The sequence below is a fragment of the Plectropomus leopardus genome, chromosome 23 (assembly GCF_008729295.1).
Source record: "Plectropomus leopardus isolate mb chromosome 23, YSFRI_Pleo_2.0, whole genome shotgun sequence".
Classification (NCBI taxonomy): Eukaryota; Metazoa; Chordata; class Actinopteri; order Perciformes; family Serranidae; genus Plectropomus; species Plectropomus leopardus.
This window is the reverse complement of record NC_056485.1, coordinates 13,719,873-13,734,180: the sequence shown is the minus strand read 5'-3', so window position 1 is coordinate 13,734,180 and position 14,308 is coordinate 13,719,873. Positions and strand designations below refer to the sequence as shown.

Genomic DNA, 14,308 nt, shown 5'->3' with positions numbered 1-14,308 from the left:
TTGTTGCAAGAAAAAATAGAGATGTGAATAAGAAATCAATGAGTAAACGCTACCAAAGAAAAAAAAGTTGAAATTCATGTGAATTTAGTGTTTGTGTCTTAGCATGCTTCAGTTATATGTGTAAAAGATGACTTCATAAAAATATATTTGTATTGTTCTGGGTTTTTTTATTTTGTCTTCCTGTAAAGGCCAAATATCAATATCTATAATCTGCTTGTTTTGTTTATATTTTTGCAACTACATTATATATAAAGTATTTTATAACTGAATAAACCAATAACACCAATAGAAGGTACAGTAACATAATACAATAAGATTTTTAAAAAATATATACAAATAGAATAATGCCTGTAAAAAGGTTGTTTCCAGGTAAATTTAAGGCCTTTAAAAGCTTTTTGAATGTATTTCTAATTAAATTTAAATCCTATTTTAGGATTAAAAATCTTTTTCTTATTTAAACTTTGCTCCAAAGTAAAATACATAGAATCCTGCACAAAGGTAGGTTTGATGTAGGAAAATTAGATTAATTAGGTTTAATTAGATTAAGTTAAGTTATTCAACATGAAAGTGCAAAAATGACAGTATTTGGTTCAGGCTTTAAGATTTGTGACTTTCAGTCTGAAGAGCTTGACTTATTTTGATAAAAAAAAACACATTAAAAGATGGATAAATGTAATTAAATAAGATGTTTGTAGCAGTTAGGACCTCACAAATTCAAATTAAAGACTATTTAATGACTGTTGTAATGATTTAAGGCCTAATATTTATGGATTTGAGATATTTTAAGAGTTCTTACCTGCAGACACCTTGATAAAGGTTTTGAGTGGCTGTGATGACTTTAAAAAGACCTCACTATAGTTTGAGCCAAAGTTAGTGGCATTAATGACATTGAGTGTTTACTTGACTGTTGCTTGGCTTTTAAAAGGTGGCAAATAACTGTTTATGAGGTACAAAACTGCCAAACATTATCTCTTATCTTCTAACCATCAACAAACCTGACATAATAAATCATCTACTACATATTCATCAGTGTCTCTAATCACAAGGACATCTCTGCAACAAGAACATGCAGTTGTGCAAATCATTCACAGATCACCAGTCCCCTCTCTTTCTCTCTCTGTGTCTCTCTGGGTGAGTGACAAAGACAAAGACAGAGTGGTCTGAAATGGTCCATTTGATTCCTGATGGTGTTTGCTTCAGAGTGAGCAACATCTGCCCTGCAGAGCGGCTGCATCCAAACTCTGGAGGCTGGATTCTTCACATGGAGCTAGAGAGACCCCTTTTTTTAACATGTCACTGTAGGAAACGTTCAAGTATAAATAATAAAATCTATAGTGGCTTATTTTCATTGTCCTGGTAGTTGCTTTCACACTAGGCGGGTTCCCATTAACTCTCAAATTGAAATTTCAAATATAAAATATGCTTAATAGAAACATGTCAATTTATGGGAATAAATCTCCCATTTGTCACAAAAAAGTTGTTACACTCGTATGAAGTGGTAATTCAGGCAATTTGTAAAAGCCATATTTTGCAAAACTGCAATGGAAACAATTTTTTGGCTTTTATAGGTCGCATAATGCCATGGCTATACGTGATTGTCAGTAGAAACTGACACCATGCATGATGCAGCAGGCGCCAAAAGAGGTGTTACTGCATCACACAACTCTTCATAAGTTGAGCGGGTCATCCAGAAGTTTTGAATCCCCAATTCCTCTGTGAAGTTGTGGACTAACGCCTTCAATTGGAAATAATGATGACTAGCGCAGTGGCTGATATAGAAATAATCGATTGCCATGCTTCTTGGAATATTATCACGATAGGAGAAGTTGCATAACATCACTCAGTGGAAATGCAGTCATCTCAATTGTGTTTGATGGACATTTTGACAAAAATCTCTTCATTTTTGCACAAATCTGTATTGGAAAACCACCTTCCGTCATGGCTTTGGAGACATTGTTAATGTTATTGGGATCCCCTGTGCTTTTCCTGCTACAATGAGGTTTAAAAAACAATCTGCAAAATCTTCAAAACATTCACATTAAATGTTGTCGCCTGACACAGTGTTGATCCTGCAAAGTTCTGCAAAACCCTGGTTTCTGTTGTAGCAATTTATGCATGCCCAGATATGTTTTTTATTGTTTATTTATTCAGTATTCATACAATATGTTTAAGCAAATGATAACCCTGACTATTTTATTGCAGTTTTATGGTAATTTGCTTCAATTTCAATTTCACATCTATATAGCCCCACCCACTTGTGATTGCCTCAGCCAATGAGATGAATCCACCCGGATCCTTTGAAATCCAGTTCCTGGTTTTGGGACAGCATCATACCCGGACACACACATATACACACACACACACCGGGCTGGTCAGTGAGAAGAGAGCGAGGCACAAAATGCTTTTTATTCAGTGACGAGCTCATTGAGGAGCTGACAGACCCTCTGGAGTCTCTGCAGACAGTCAGTCAGTGTGCGGACTTCATCCTCCGCTTCTCTGAAAACACCAGTTTCACTCCAGTTCACCGGCTTCTGTCTCCACAACAAACACTTTGGACTCTCCGGACTCTTTTAGACTGATACTTTAATTTGACTTGTTCTGGGCTGCACCGGGCTTCTCTCACAGGTTGGTTTATTTCTGTCATTTCCTCTGGTTCAAGTTTCTTTACTCTGTTACAGTACTTATCAATGTGTGTGTGTGTGTGTGTGTGTGTGTGTGTGTGTGTGTGCTGTAAATCTGGCCGGTGAAAGTTTTTCCCCTCCTCAAGTGTTTACATAACATTTTAAATGAGGTCAAGCGTTTCTCTGCCTCGAGCTGGAGGGTTTCGCTGCAAAAGCTTGTGTGAAATTTGCATTTTCTCTCTGGTTTGAACTCGTAAGCATAATTGATAAACTCAAAATAACTAAGTTTGCACGCCTTTTATACTCACAATATTTTATCTCTATAGTACAAGTAACTGGCATTGTTGCACAAGCCACAAAACTGATGGAAATGGGTGTAAAATTAAAAATATTCTTTTTTTTCCCCCTGTAAATACAACCAGTTTTTGTTAAAGTATAGTTCTTAATTCGTTTCCTCCTTAAAACGATGAAAACTGTGACACAAGCTTATTAATTAGAGTTTGTAAAAGTAATTGGAGTCTTTTCCAAGTTTTCCAAGATACAAAAGAGAAAAACTTTTGGTGAACACAACCAAAATCTGTCTGTCCCCCGCCTCAAATTGTTTTCTCATTAACTGTCCTCAGTACGGAGTTGGAGGCAATTAAAGCAAGTGGTGAATGCGTCACGCTGGGACAACATATGGTGACGTTTCAATTGGCTCGTCACGCTTTAATTGTGTAATTGAAACCTCTGTCGTTTTTGGTGGTGGTCGTGTGTGTGTGTGTGTGTGTGTGTTTGTGTGTGTGTTTGTGTGTGTGTGTGTGTGTGTGTGTGCTGACAAATTGCAGAAACATTCCCACTATAGACTTCAGTTTTGTGTTATCCAGTGTTTATTGACTGACTGCTAACAATATTTCTATAGGCCTCATATTTCCATTTACTGTGTGTGTGTGTGTGTGTGTGTGTGTGTGTGTGTGTGTGTGTGGTGATCTAAACTGATTCTAGTGCATTTTTTCGCAACTATACCACATTTATTTAACAAACAATAAACGGAGAGATTCAATCAGTAGGTGGTAAATGTTCAATTTGACTTTTTGTGAACAGTTAAAGGATTTTTAGTCAATATTTGCTGGAAAGCTGAAGTGAAGGAGATCATGTTATTTGACAGAAAGTCTCATCCTATGCTCTAGGGGTCTCAGATCATTGCCCTGGCCGATTATTGGGCCGATATTTGGCATTTTGCTGATTATCTGTGTCAGCCTTTTATTTTCATGATCCCTGATAATAAAAAAAAAAAAAGTTAAAAAGTGCAAAGAAAGTGTCAGCATTTGAGGAACTTTTACTTGGTAAAACCTCGGAAAGTTATTTTTTTAATTTAGATTTTCACTTGACTCTAATAAAGTTACAGGGAACTTGCTGTATTTTAATGTTGAAAGTTTCAGTTTTTCTTAAACATTTGCTCATTTAAATAAAGTTTTGTGTTGGAGTTGGTTGTATTACACATTCATTCATTTTTTCTGTAGATTATCAGATTAATCAATATAATAACAATAATAATCAGCCACATCCCTAATATGTAATAAGATATTGACATGAAGACTAGGAATGTATCCCTACTAATCTGGCAGGGTGACTATCAGACTTTCACCGCTGATAATTAAAATAAACGCAGACCGGTGCACGGCCAAGACAGCAGCCTAGACTGCTAATGAAATCGTTTACAGGGAAACTAAGCCAGGACCGATTTCACAAACTCATAAAAAGTGTTGGAAGAACACAATGAGTCAGGTCAGCTGTGAACAGGAAAAAACATTGGCACTCCTCCAGCTGTTTCACACAGCATCCTTCCTCCACTGAGCCGTCCTCCTTCTCTGCAGCCTGCGAGGACGTTTTTGACTCCAGTCCATCCTCGTTTCAGACCAGAACAGTCGGCTGCAGGTTTGTTTTTATAAGATACGAGCCAAAAAGCTGTTATGTTTTAATAGGAAAAAAAATCTCACTTCTTGACTTAAGGGATTTTCATGTCTCATGAGTTCTTATAAATGTCAAATTTAGTCATTAAAAGACAAACTAACAACTGGATCACTATATTTAGTTGAGGACAAAAGCATAATAAAAACAAATGAACTGTTTTATTAGATTTTATGAGAAGGATGAACTCAAAGTCATTTTTAAAGGGTTCTAAGTTTAAGATATGCGGTTTTGTCAACATTAAATCTCCAAAATGACATTTGCACCATTTTAGAATAATTTGCTCTTGAAAACAGTTCTTGTAAAGACTTAAAATCACTTCCACCACAGAATAAAAGCAGAGATATCTTTTAAAGTTGCTGCTGAAGATCCACCCAAAGTAACAGCTCACATACCAGAATAACTGCATCATTTGAGAAATATGAACATGCTCCACCACTTTATTTCACTGAACAAGAGAAGACAGACTTCTCATTAAATGTCGCCTTTACAAAACCATTCAACAAAACAGAGTTGTCTAAAATTAGCATATTTATGATATTAATCAGAAATGGTACAAATTTGAGTCTTAGGAGAGATTAGACATCTGGCAGGAGTGGTTGGAGATGCTAATTTGAAAGTTTTAACAGCCTTGTTGTCATGGTGATGTTGAAGACATGTGAATATGGTTTATTTACAGCCAAATGTTAACTTTTTAGCTGTGGTGATTGCATTTATGCTTCAAAAACCATGAAAGTGTTGTTCATTTAAGATTATCTTGCTAAACAAAATGTAGTGTTGATTTTTTGTTGTTGCCACAGATCTTTTTCCCTGTAATAATCCAAAATTCAGTGGAAAAATCCCATTGGATTTTTGTCAAGGGAACCAGGGCAATGTTAATTTGTGCTCACCTACAAATAAACATCATCCCTGCAGCACTCTGTGGCCCTTATTCTGTTTCTATTTATAGATTTAGCCAGGTAGGAACACACCAGTGATAATCGAGCTGATTATCACCCCTATAACATTGCTTGATATACCTTTAAAACTTTACATGCAGGTTTATATTTAATTTTAGGAAGTAAAACCGTAAAAAGCAGCAGCACCCCGAGGAAAGAATGTGTGCAGTTTTTATTTGTTTGTGTCTCCTGGACTCAATGTGCTGGAAAGCTGTTGAGCAGAGGCACCATGTGCAGCCTGGCCCTGACAGTAATCAGTCAATGAATAATGAACACACACACACGCGCACACACACACACACACAGAGACCTGCCATTGACAGCTGTTTGGTATCTTTGTGTGTGTATTAACTCTATCAGTGGAGTGCAGCTGCATGCCTGCCTGTAGCAATTATGTTCTCGCTAAATAAGAGCCAGTGCTGGGAGGAGGGGATGGTGTGTATGCGTGCGTGCGTGTGTGTTAGAGTGTGTTAGAGTGTGTTAGAGAGAGAGCACATATTATTAAGCGATTAACTTACTCAAAGGATAGCTGCATGATGTGTGTGTGTGTGTGTGTGTGTGTGTGTGTGTGTGTTGAAGCACACATGCTGTTTGAACTGTATGTAATATAAACCAGCTCGGGGACTTTAACATGAGCCTCTAGGAGTCTTTTCGCATGGGGTTTGAGTCACACACACAGACAAAAAAACACTCTTTTTTACCTCTGAAACACATCTCAATGACATTTTCTCCGTGTGTCAGGCTTTACACAACACACACTTTCTTCCATTCACACACACACACACACACAAAGTCAGACATATGCTCTGTTCTCAGGGCTCATATGTATTTATCCTGCCATGTGACCCGATCACTCTGAGATCCTCAAAGACTCTGTTGTGTCGTGAACTCCACACACACACATATACAAAGACCTATAAACACTCACTAACCCCGTACCCACAGGCCTTCTCCCTGCAACCTTTTCATGGTTAATTTGCTGCTCAATAGGTCAAGAGGAAAAGCAGACATCAAGCGAATACACACACAGAATCAGTCTTAAAGACATCGAGTCATGCGGCCGTCTAGTCACCAGGGTCGGCTCGTAGCGTGTTTCCCAGACAGTCATGAATTCACTGATTTAAAGAGTCGTTAAGAACATGAATAAACCTGCTCTTAAAGGAGCACTCTACCCACAAAATGATCATTTGTTCACTCACCCTGTTACGCTGAATTTGTCTTGATGAACAGTCTTGATGAAGAGAAGTCATAAAGGTTCACGTTAAGCAACAGCAAGACCAACCAAAACTTTAATTTAACTACAAAGTCCACCGTTTTTGGATTCTTTGTTTACTTCGTTCAAAGTTTTCCTGAATTTAAGGAAACATGGGATGAGTAATTGATATATACAAATGGTTATTTTTGATGGTAGTATTCCTTTAACTGAATGATGACGTTGTTGCAGTCTAAAGTGGCCACATGTTTTTTCAGGAAACACCATTTAATGACCATTTAAGTTATTTGTCATCTTTATATTAGTGTTTTCAGTGCTGGAGGAAGTATTTAGATTTTTACTAATTCTGCACTGCAAAAATAACGTCACGTAAAAGTCCTGCTTTGAAAACTTAACTTAAGTAAATGTACTAAACTATATTCAGAAAAATGTACTTAAACTATTAAAAGTTAAATTACCCAATGCAACAAAATTTGTGTTGTGACTTATGTTATACAGTATATTATATATTTAGATCATTATTACTCATGCATTCATGCAAAATCAGGATTTTATTTCTGTTGTTGGTTGAGCTCATCATCAGTTAGTGTTGGGAAGGTTACTTTTGAAATGTAATAGGTTACAGATAACTAGTTATGTAACTACTTTAATTACTTAATCAAAGTAATGTAAATTATTATATTTGATCACTTTTGAATTTCCTATTTAAAACAATTGTTTTGAATAACAAATGTTTTAAATAGGAAAATAAAGATGAAAAGACTGAAGTGCATAAATGTTGCACTGAAATTAGTGTCAGTGGCTTTTCTGACCTGAAATGAATGTTTTTATTCATCATAAAGTTTTAACTGAAAATCTTTTTTTTCTATGTTGCCCCTTTGTAATCACAACATTTTGATCAGTAAGTGTAATTTAATTACATTTTTTTTCTTTCAGTAACTGTAACATTACAATTGCATTTATTTTGTAATCTAATGTCTTAATTAGTAACATGTAACTAGTTACTCCCCAACATTGAATGAACAATAATTATCTTTATTAATCAGTTTATAAGCTTATCCATCAATTGCCTCCAAGCTGTTGCCTCATATTAACAGATACAGAACTGGCAGTTTCCCAAATTGTCAAACTATTCTGTCAATGTCTTTCTTTTTTTTGCCATGCATTAATATTTTATAAAAAATCAGTTTTTTTCATCCAGCTGACATTCAGCTTGGTGCCATTGTGTGTGTCTTAGTCTGTCAAATGCTCGACAAAATAATGAATTAAATCTGCACAATTCAATATAACCTAGCAACCAGCTGCAGATCAGCAGGAAACTCCCTGCCACCAAACAACAGAGACATAGCAAATACAGTCCAGTGACTCTGCTGCCATAATGTGAAGTCTTTATGCTCTTTTTACATCTCCTGCATCACTGTTGTTGCCATAACGACCGATAACAGAGTAGAAACGGGCACATGTGCAAACAGGTGCAAGAAAAAAAAGAGCAGGTTGATGAAGTGATTCACACCTGTGTGTGATGTTTGTAGCTGGAGCGGCTCTCCAAACCGGCAGCTCTTAAAACTGATAAACAACAACTCACTTTGAAATATCTCATAGAAATGCTAATAAATTCATACACACGGCAGGCAGGTGCAAAACACAGCAGAGTGTGAGCTGCCTCCACAATTTTGAAAGTAATTAAAATGTAGTTAAAAGGTGGAACTATGCTACAATAAAGAGCAGCATAGTTGTGGATTTGGTAGTTATCTCTTCAGGCTTTTGCATGCCATTTCTTTCTGAGTGATTATTTTGCACGTAAATACATTTTCGTATTTTTTTCATGAGTGCTTCCACACAGATTGCGAATGTTAATGCATTTTTGCTTAAAGTGCATCAGTCAGAGGACCCGTTTCAGCTGTTGCAAATTTGCATCACTGCCAGTATGAATAGTTTTGATGTGAAATATTAGAAGTTCGGCGACCCTTGCGAGGACAAGCAGTTACGGATAATGAATGAATGAATGAATATTAGAAGTTTTGCTTTATCATGTTGTTTATTTGTCAGGCCCTTGGTGTGTAAAGGCCTTAAAAGTGAAGTCTTGTCTTGAAAGCTGACATAATAATGCAGGACTCACTGTTGAGCTAATGAGCTCATCTCGTCCTCTTCTTGTCCCAGTTTCATAACATCTCCCTTTTCTTCCTGTAGGCTCTGGTGTTTTCCTGGTGATGACCTCACTGCTGTTTCCTGGCAACGCCCGCGCTGCGATGAAGGACCTCTCCTCCTCCTCCTCTCCTCTCAGCTCCCTGCTCCACTACCCGTCCTCCAAAACCTCCGTCGTGCCGTTCTCGCCGTCCACCGGCCCCGCCTCCTCGCCCGGGTCATCGCTGTCATCAGCTCCGCTCTCCAAACCTCAGCCCTTCTGCCTCCAGACGGGGCCTCACCTCATCGCCAGCATGCAGCTGCAGAAGCTCAACTCGCACTATCAGAACCTCGCCGGCGCTTCTGCCGGACACCCAGCACCCGGCGGCAATCAACGCGGCTTCAGCGGATCACCTATGGGCACGGGGAATCAGCTTCTGGGGCCATCAGGAGGCCTCGGCGGAGGTGGGATGGGCGTTGGGATCAGCATGGGGAACCAAAGCTCTGGTGCAGGTGGAATTATCGACTTTGACCCCGTGGACGAGGAAGTTCTCATGTCACTGGTGGTAGAGCTCGGTTTGGACCGAGCCAACGAGCTGCCCGAGCTCTGGCTGGGTCAGAACGAGTTTGATTTCATGTCAGACGTGCCGGCCGGCTGCTGACCTACGAGAAGAAAAACTAATGAGATGCAGCGGAATTGGTTGACAAAGAGAGAGAAGACTTTCTCTCCTGTTTTGTTGTTCTCTGTCTTCCCTTTCTCAGTCGATAAAATGAGGAAACTAAAAAGACGCTGAGTGAGAAAGAGAGAAGTTTCCATTTGTCTTTCATACTCTGTGTGCAAAGAGATGGATGAAAAAAAGACAGCTTGCTTTCGACATTTTCGTTTCTTTTTATTGTGCAGAAAGAGAGCAAAGTGTTTTTCATTACATTCAATCAACATTTTGTCTTCTAGGATGAAACCAACCTAACCAGCCTTTCATTTAAAGAAAAAAACGAAGCATGAGCAGTGTACAACAGAAACAAGGACTCTTTCTGTCATCGCTCCATCACGCTGGCTTAATGAAAACAAGGTGACTGACGGGTGCTCGGAGGTGTTTCTAACCTTTTGGAAACAAAACACTAAAGATGATCGACACACCTGTTGGACCTTCTTAGTCTCTCCTGTTCGACTTAAGGAAAATGAAAATGGGAAACATGACGTTATGGAAGATTTGAGAGGGATGACAAACACTACGTTTCCTGTTTTCTTAATGGACAATATTAGACTCTGATCTCATGGGAAAGAGGCTCCTGTGTCTTTGCTTCACAAAGAAACTCATTGTCTTAAAACTGGTTATCTCAATGTACTTTTCTTTCTATCCTTTTTTTTGGTTTGAATTAAGTTCAAGCAGTCGTATTCACAGAACATGTTATTTAAGACAGTGGCTGATACCCATCAGGACTTCTGGACAAGGGGCGCTTCTGTAGCACGTCTATAATCGCTCCTATTTTTCTGAACATAATGAATTAGATCAATGGACGGGGAATCTTTTGGAGCATGGGACCTGAATGGAGTAAATTGTGTCTTGTTCCGGGGCGCAGCCTCATTAAAACAGTCAAGGGCTTTTTTGGTTATGTGAGTCGCCACTACATGTGCATGTTTTGTTTTCTGGCCTGCAGAGTAAGAAACTCTGACCCCGATGGTGTCAGTGATCCTGGATAGCACTTCCTCTTACATGGAGGACACAAAGTTTGTGTGGACACAAACTGATTAGCAAGAACAGATAAAATCATATGCCCTTTGCTTTTGCCTTTTTTTTTCTTTTTCCTGTTTTGCCACTTTGATGTTGAGGTTAAACCCCAATAGCCTTATTAACAATTCCAAAAAAACACCTTTTTTCTTGGCTGGCTGTCACGCCTCAATTTTATATTTTTATTTGCTTATCCTCCACTGGACCTCCGTGATGCTGCCAGATGCTCGTGCTCTTCAGTTCATAGAGTCAGCTTTATCTAGCAGGTGTTGTTTCTTGCTGCTGCAGACTCAAGTGGTAAAATAATCCCTCTGTTTTTAAACTGACACCCACCCCTGAACCCACTGCCCACCTATAGGAGCTGTACCGTGCTGTTTCTGCCGCTGCATATGGATGCAAGTTAGCATGGGGGCTCTGACCTATATATCTGTTGTGGTAAGAAGAGACGGGGGCTTGAACTGTGCGGTGGGAACAAAGGCCTTTCACCTCAACCCGGTGTGTCTGTCATGTGGGCATTGTGGGTCTCCTCTTGGACCACACACACATGAAATAACACACCTGTACATGTGCACACAATCCACTGAAACCAAACTATGTGCCGGGCACACAAAGGCACCGAAATAAACCACATGCACACACAGGAGCATGGGTATGGTGTTACAGCAGGGAAACGGGAGTAGCAGCCATGAAACGGGCACTTGTTCAGTTACACACAGACTTCACAGGGTATTGGGGTTGTTTGTGTGTATGTGCGTGTGCGAAAAGAGATAGTGATGTTAGAGTGTATGTGAGGGGAAACTATGAGCAGCAGGTCATCTGTCCACATGGAGACAACTGGCAGAGGAAAAAACACGCCGGGTCTCATTAATTTATTTAGATAGAGACAGGTCACCTTACACACACAATTTTCTGTGCACACACACTGCGGCCTAATACCAGTTTTTGATCTCGATTAGAGTCTCAGTTACAGCCAGCGCACTTCCTTTTCTTTCTTTAATGAAACACTAGAAGCAGCGATTAATGAAAACCCGATGAAGGAGTAATTTGACAGAGGGATTTGTGGGATTTTTCCCTCGTAACAACCTCTTTATTGAAAGATATAAAGATGCTTCTCATCACCTCTAAATCCAAAAGACAGACGCGTTGATTCCTCTCTTCCTCTGCTGTCTCGTTGCCTAAGTGGGTCAAAATAACATTCTTTAAGAGTCTTGTGTTTGTTTCCATCTGCACAAGTCCCTTTATGTGTGTGTGTGTGTGTGTGTGTGTGTGTGTGTGTGTGTGTGTGTGTGTGTTTGTGTGTGTGGCGGTCCGGCCTTGATCCCAGCTGAGTGAATGTTATGTTTTGCTGTATGAAGCAGAGAGACCCCCCCCTCTTCCTCCTCCCCTGAGAAGTTGCCTGGTTGAGATGTTTGAATGGTCTGAGGGCTTTCATTTCCTCTTCTCCTTGACGTTATGATATTGCAGATTAACCCCGGCAGAAACCTTTTGAACCAAAATATGCTACTTGGTGTCTGATGACAAAACATTTGCAAAAAAAAAAAAGTCCTCATTTTGGTTTCAGTTTGCTCAGATATCACATGTTGGCATCTAATTACTGCAAAATAATCAGACTAATAGAAATTTCTCTGATGGACAACACTAAAAGCACGACACTATTGGCTCAAATGTTGTAGCTCAAATCTTAAACTTCTTACCTATCATTGTTGTGAAAGTACAATGTGTTTATAGACTGACGTCCTTTCTTTAGTGGATCCATAAGCGTCAGTGTGTTCCAGTACGCCATCATGCATAATCAATGTCATATTTTTTCCAAGAATTAAGTCAGGACATTACAATGATTCATAGACAGAAAACTCATCAATAACAACACTGATAGGCCCAATAGATTTAATAATTTTTAAGTAAAAATAAATGTCAAAATTTGCCCTAGCCCCTGAAATTTGAGGATTAAGATTGTCTTATATGATGGTAAATTGAATATTAATGGATTTTCAACACTTATTGATATAAATGGGGTGGACAGAATGATAGAAACACCTTTCTGTATAATGCAGTGTAATTTAACAGCACCATAAACTGCAGGAACTCGCAGCAACTCTGCCATTAAATAGCTCACTAATTAACATGTTTTTGTTTAATCCGTACAAATACCTGCACAGAAAATAAGCTACAGCCAGTTGGTAGTAAGCATAGCACAAAGACTGAAAAGCTACCCCATCTCTGTTTTAAATGAAAGGAAATCTGTCTAGTAACACCTTTAAAACAAATTAGCATGTTACTTATGTGTTTGTTTAACCGAGGTGTAAAAATCTGCCAAGTTACTGGGTGTTATGGGGCCAAGCAACAAGTGGGGACTCCAATAAGTTGTTTTTTTTGCCTGTTTTTACAGTTATAGAGATTGAAAAACTTCTTTATTCAGATTGACACTTGCTTTGGATGTTAACTTCTCTTCTTGAGTTTGTGTAAACCTCCTGAGTCCTGATGACCAATAAAGTGGATTTACAGTTTCCATGTGACAGTCAGTGATTTGCTGCACACTCGGCCATTGCCTCCGGGCCTCAGAGTCATGAAAAATGTTCCAACACATCAAGGCCTGTGAAAACCTTGGACATAAGCAGTGATATATCTGTAAAAAACGGCCGCCGTTACAAGGTTTTCTGTCCACAGTAATGAAAATGTTCGGCCACTGCTCTGCTGCCAGGTCTGCTTGTGAAACTGAAGTAGACTCTGCACTGATTTATTCCTTTTTTTGATCATATTTACCTTTAAACCCTTTAAATTCAAGTCTTTTTTTTGTTGTTGTTGTTGTTGGTTTCACATGCAGTTTCTTTTCCTTCTTTTTTTTCTAATGATGAAATGAATATTATACAAAGATGATTTTTAAAGCACTTTTGCTCACCGGCTCTCACTTGTACATCTATATGAATATGTAAATGACTGAGATCATATAAAAAAAAAAAATGCTTGTATTTTTGTTACGGCTCTGAGTTTTGGGGGGAAAATAAAGAAAGTGAAAACTGAGCTGGAGTGAATGTTTGTCATTCAGACAGCAGAAAGACATAACATACAGTAACTGAGATAGCATAAAGTGATCTTTTTCACGTGTACTTTTAAAATGATATTCAGTGTTTCCCAAGTTTAACCATAACTACAAAAACGTGTGGCATGCTCAGAAAACAGACCAATAAACCAATAAAGGTCTTGCATACAGAGTAATAGTTGCATTTAAAATATACTAAACAAATCTGTTTGTATGTGATGGTCAGTATATGAATTGACAACATGGATATCAAATATACTAACATTAAGTATATTATAGATCTTTTCTTTGCATTTTCTGCATTTCTATATGAATTTGATACTATTTTATGGCTCTATTATTACCTTACAGTTTAAAGTTTTGTGGGAAGAACTATAACCTATTATTTGGTAATACTTACTATAAGCAGTTGATTTTTGGCAGTATTTGCACCATTTAAAACCCAGTAATTTGTTCTTTATTTGTCATTGGAAACAGTATTCTATGGGCCTTGTGTGCTAACCTATAAATGTTTTGGGTTTTTTGCCTATTTAACTTCACTTTGTCTGCTCTGACTAAAAGATTATGTAATCTTTTGTGGAATTTTGGTGTATCTAACTTTTATTTCTGCCAAGAATTACTGCCAAATTTCAAACTTCTTTCTGGGAGACCTCCTAGGAATTTCTTTAAATCCAATCCAACAACTGACCCAT

At 38.4% G+C, this 14,308-nt stretch overlaps 1 protein-coding gene across 1 annotated transcript; it reads left to right on the top strand.

Annotated features, from left to right (window-relative positions):
• Positions 1–2,381: 2,381 nt before the first annotated feature.
• cited1 (Cbp/p300-interacting transactivator, with Glu/Asp-rich carboxy-terminal domain, 1) lies at positions 2,382–13,387 on the top strand. The gene is made up of 2 exons (XM_042512625.1): positions 2,382–2,625; positions 8,913–13,387. Exon 2 carries the CDS (start codon positions 8,933–8,935, stop codon positions 9,506–9,508), a length of 576 nt encoding a protein of 191 aa, XP_042368559.1. The 5' UTR covers positions 2,382–2,625; positions 8,913–8,932; the 3' UTR covers positions 9,509–13,387.
• Positions 13,388–14,308: the final 921 nt, after the last annotated feature.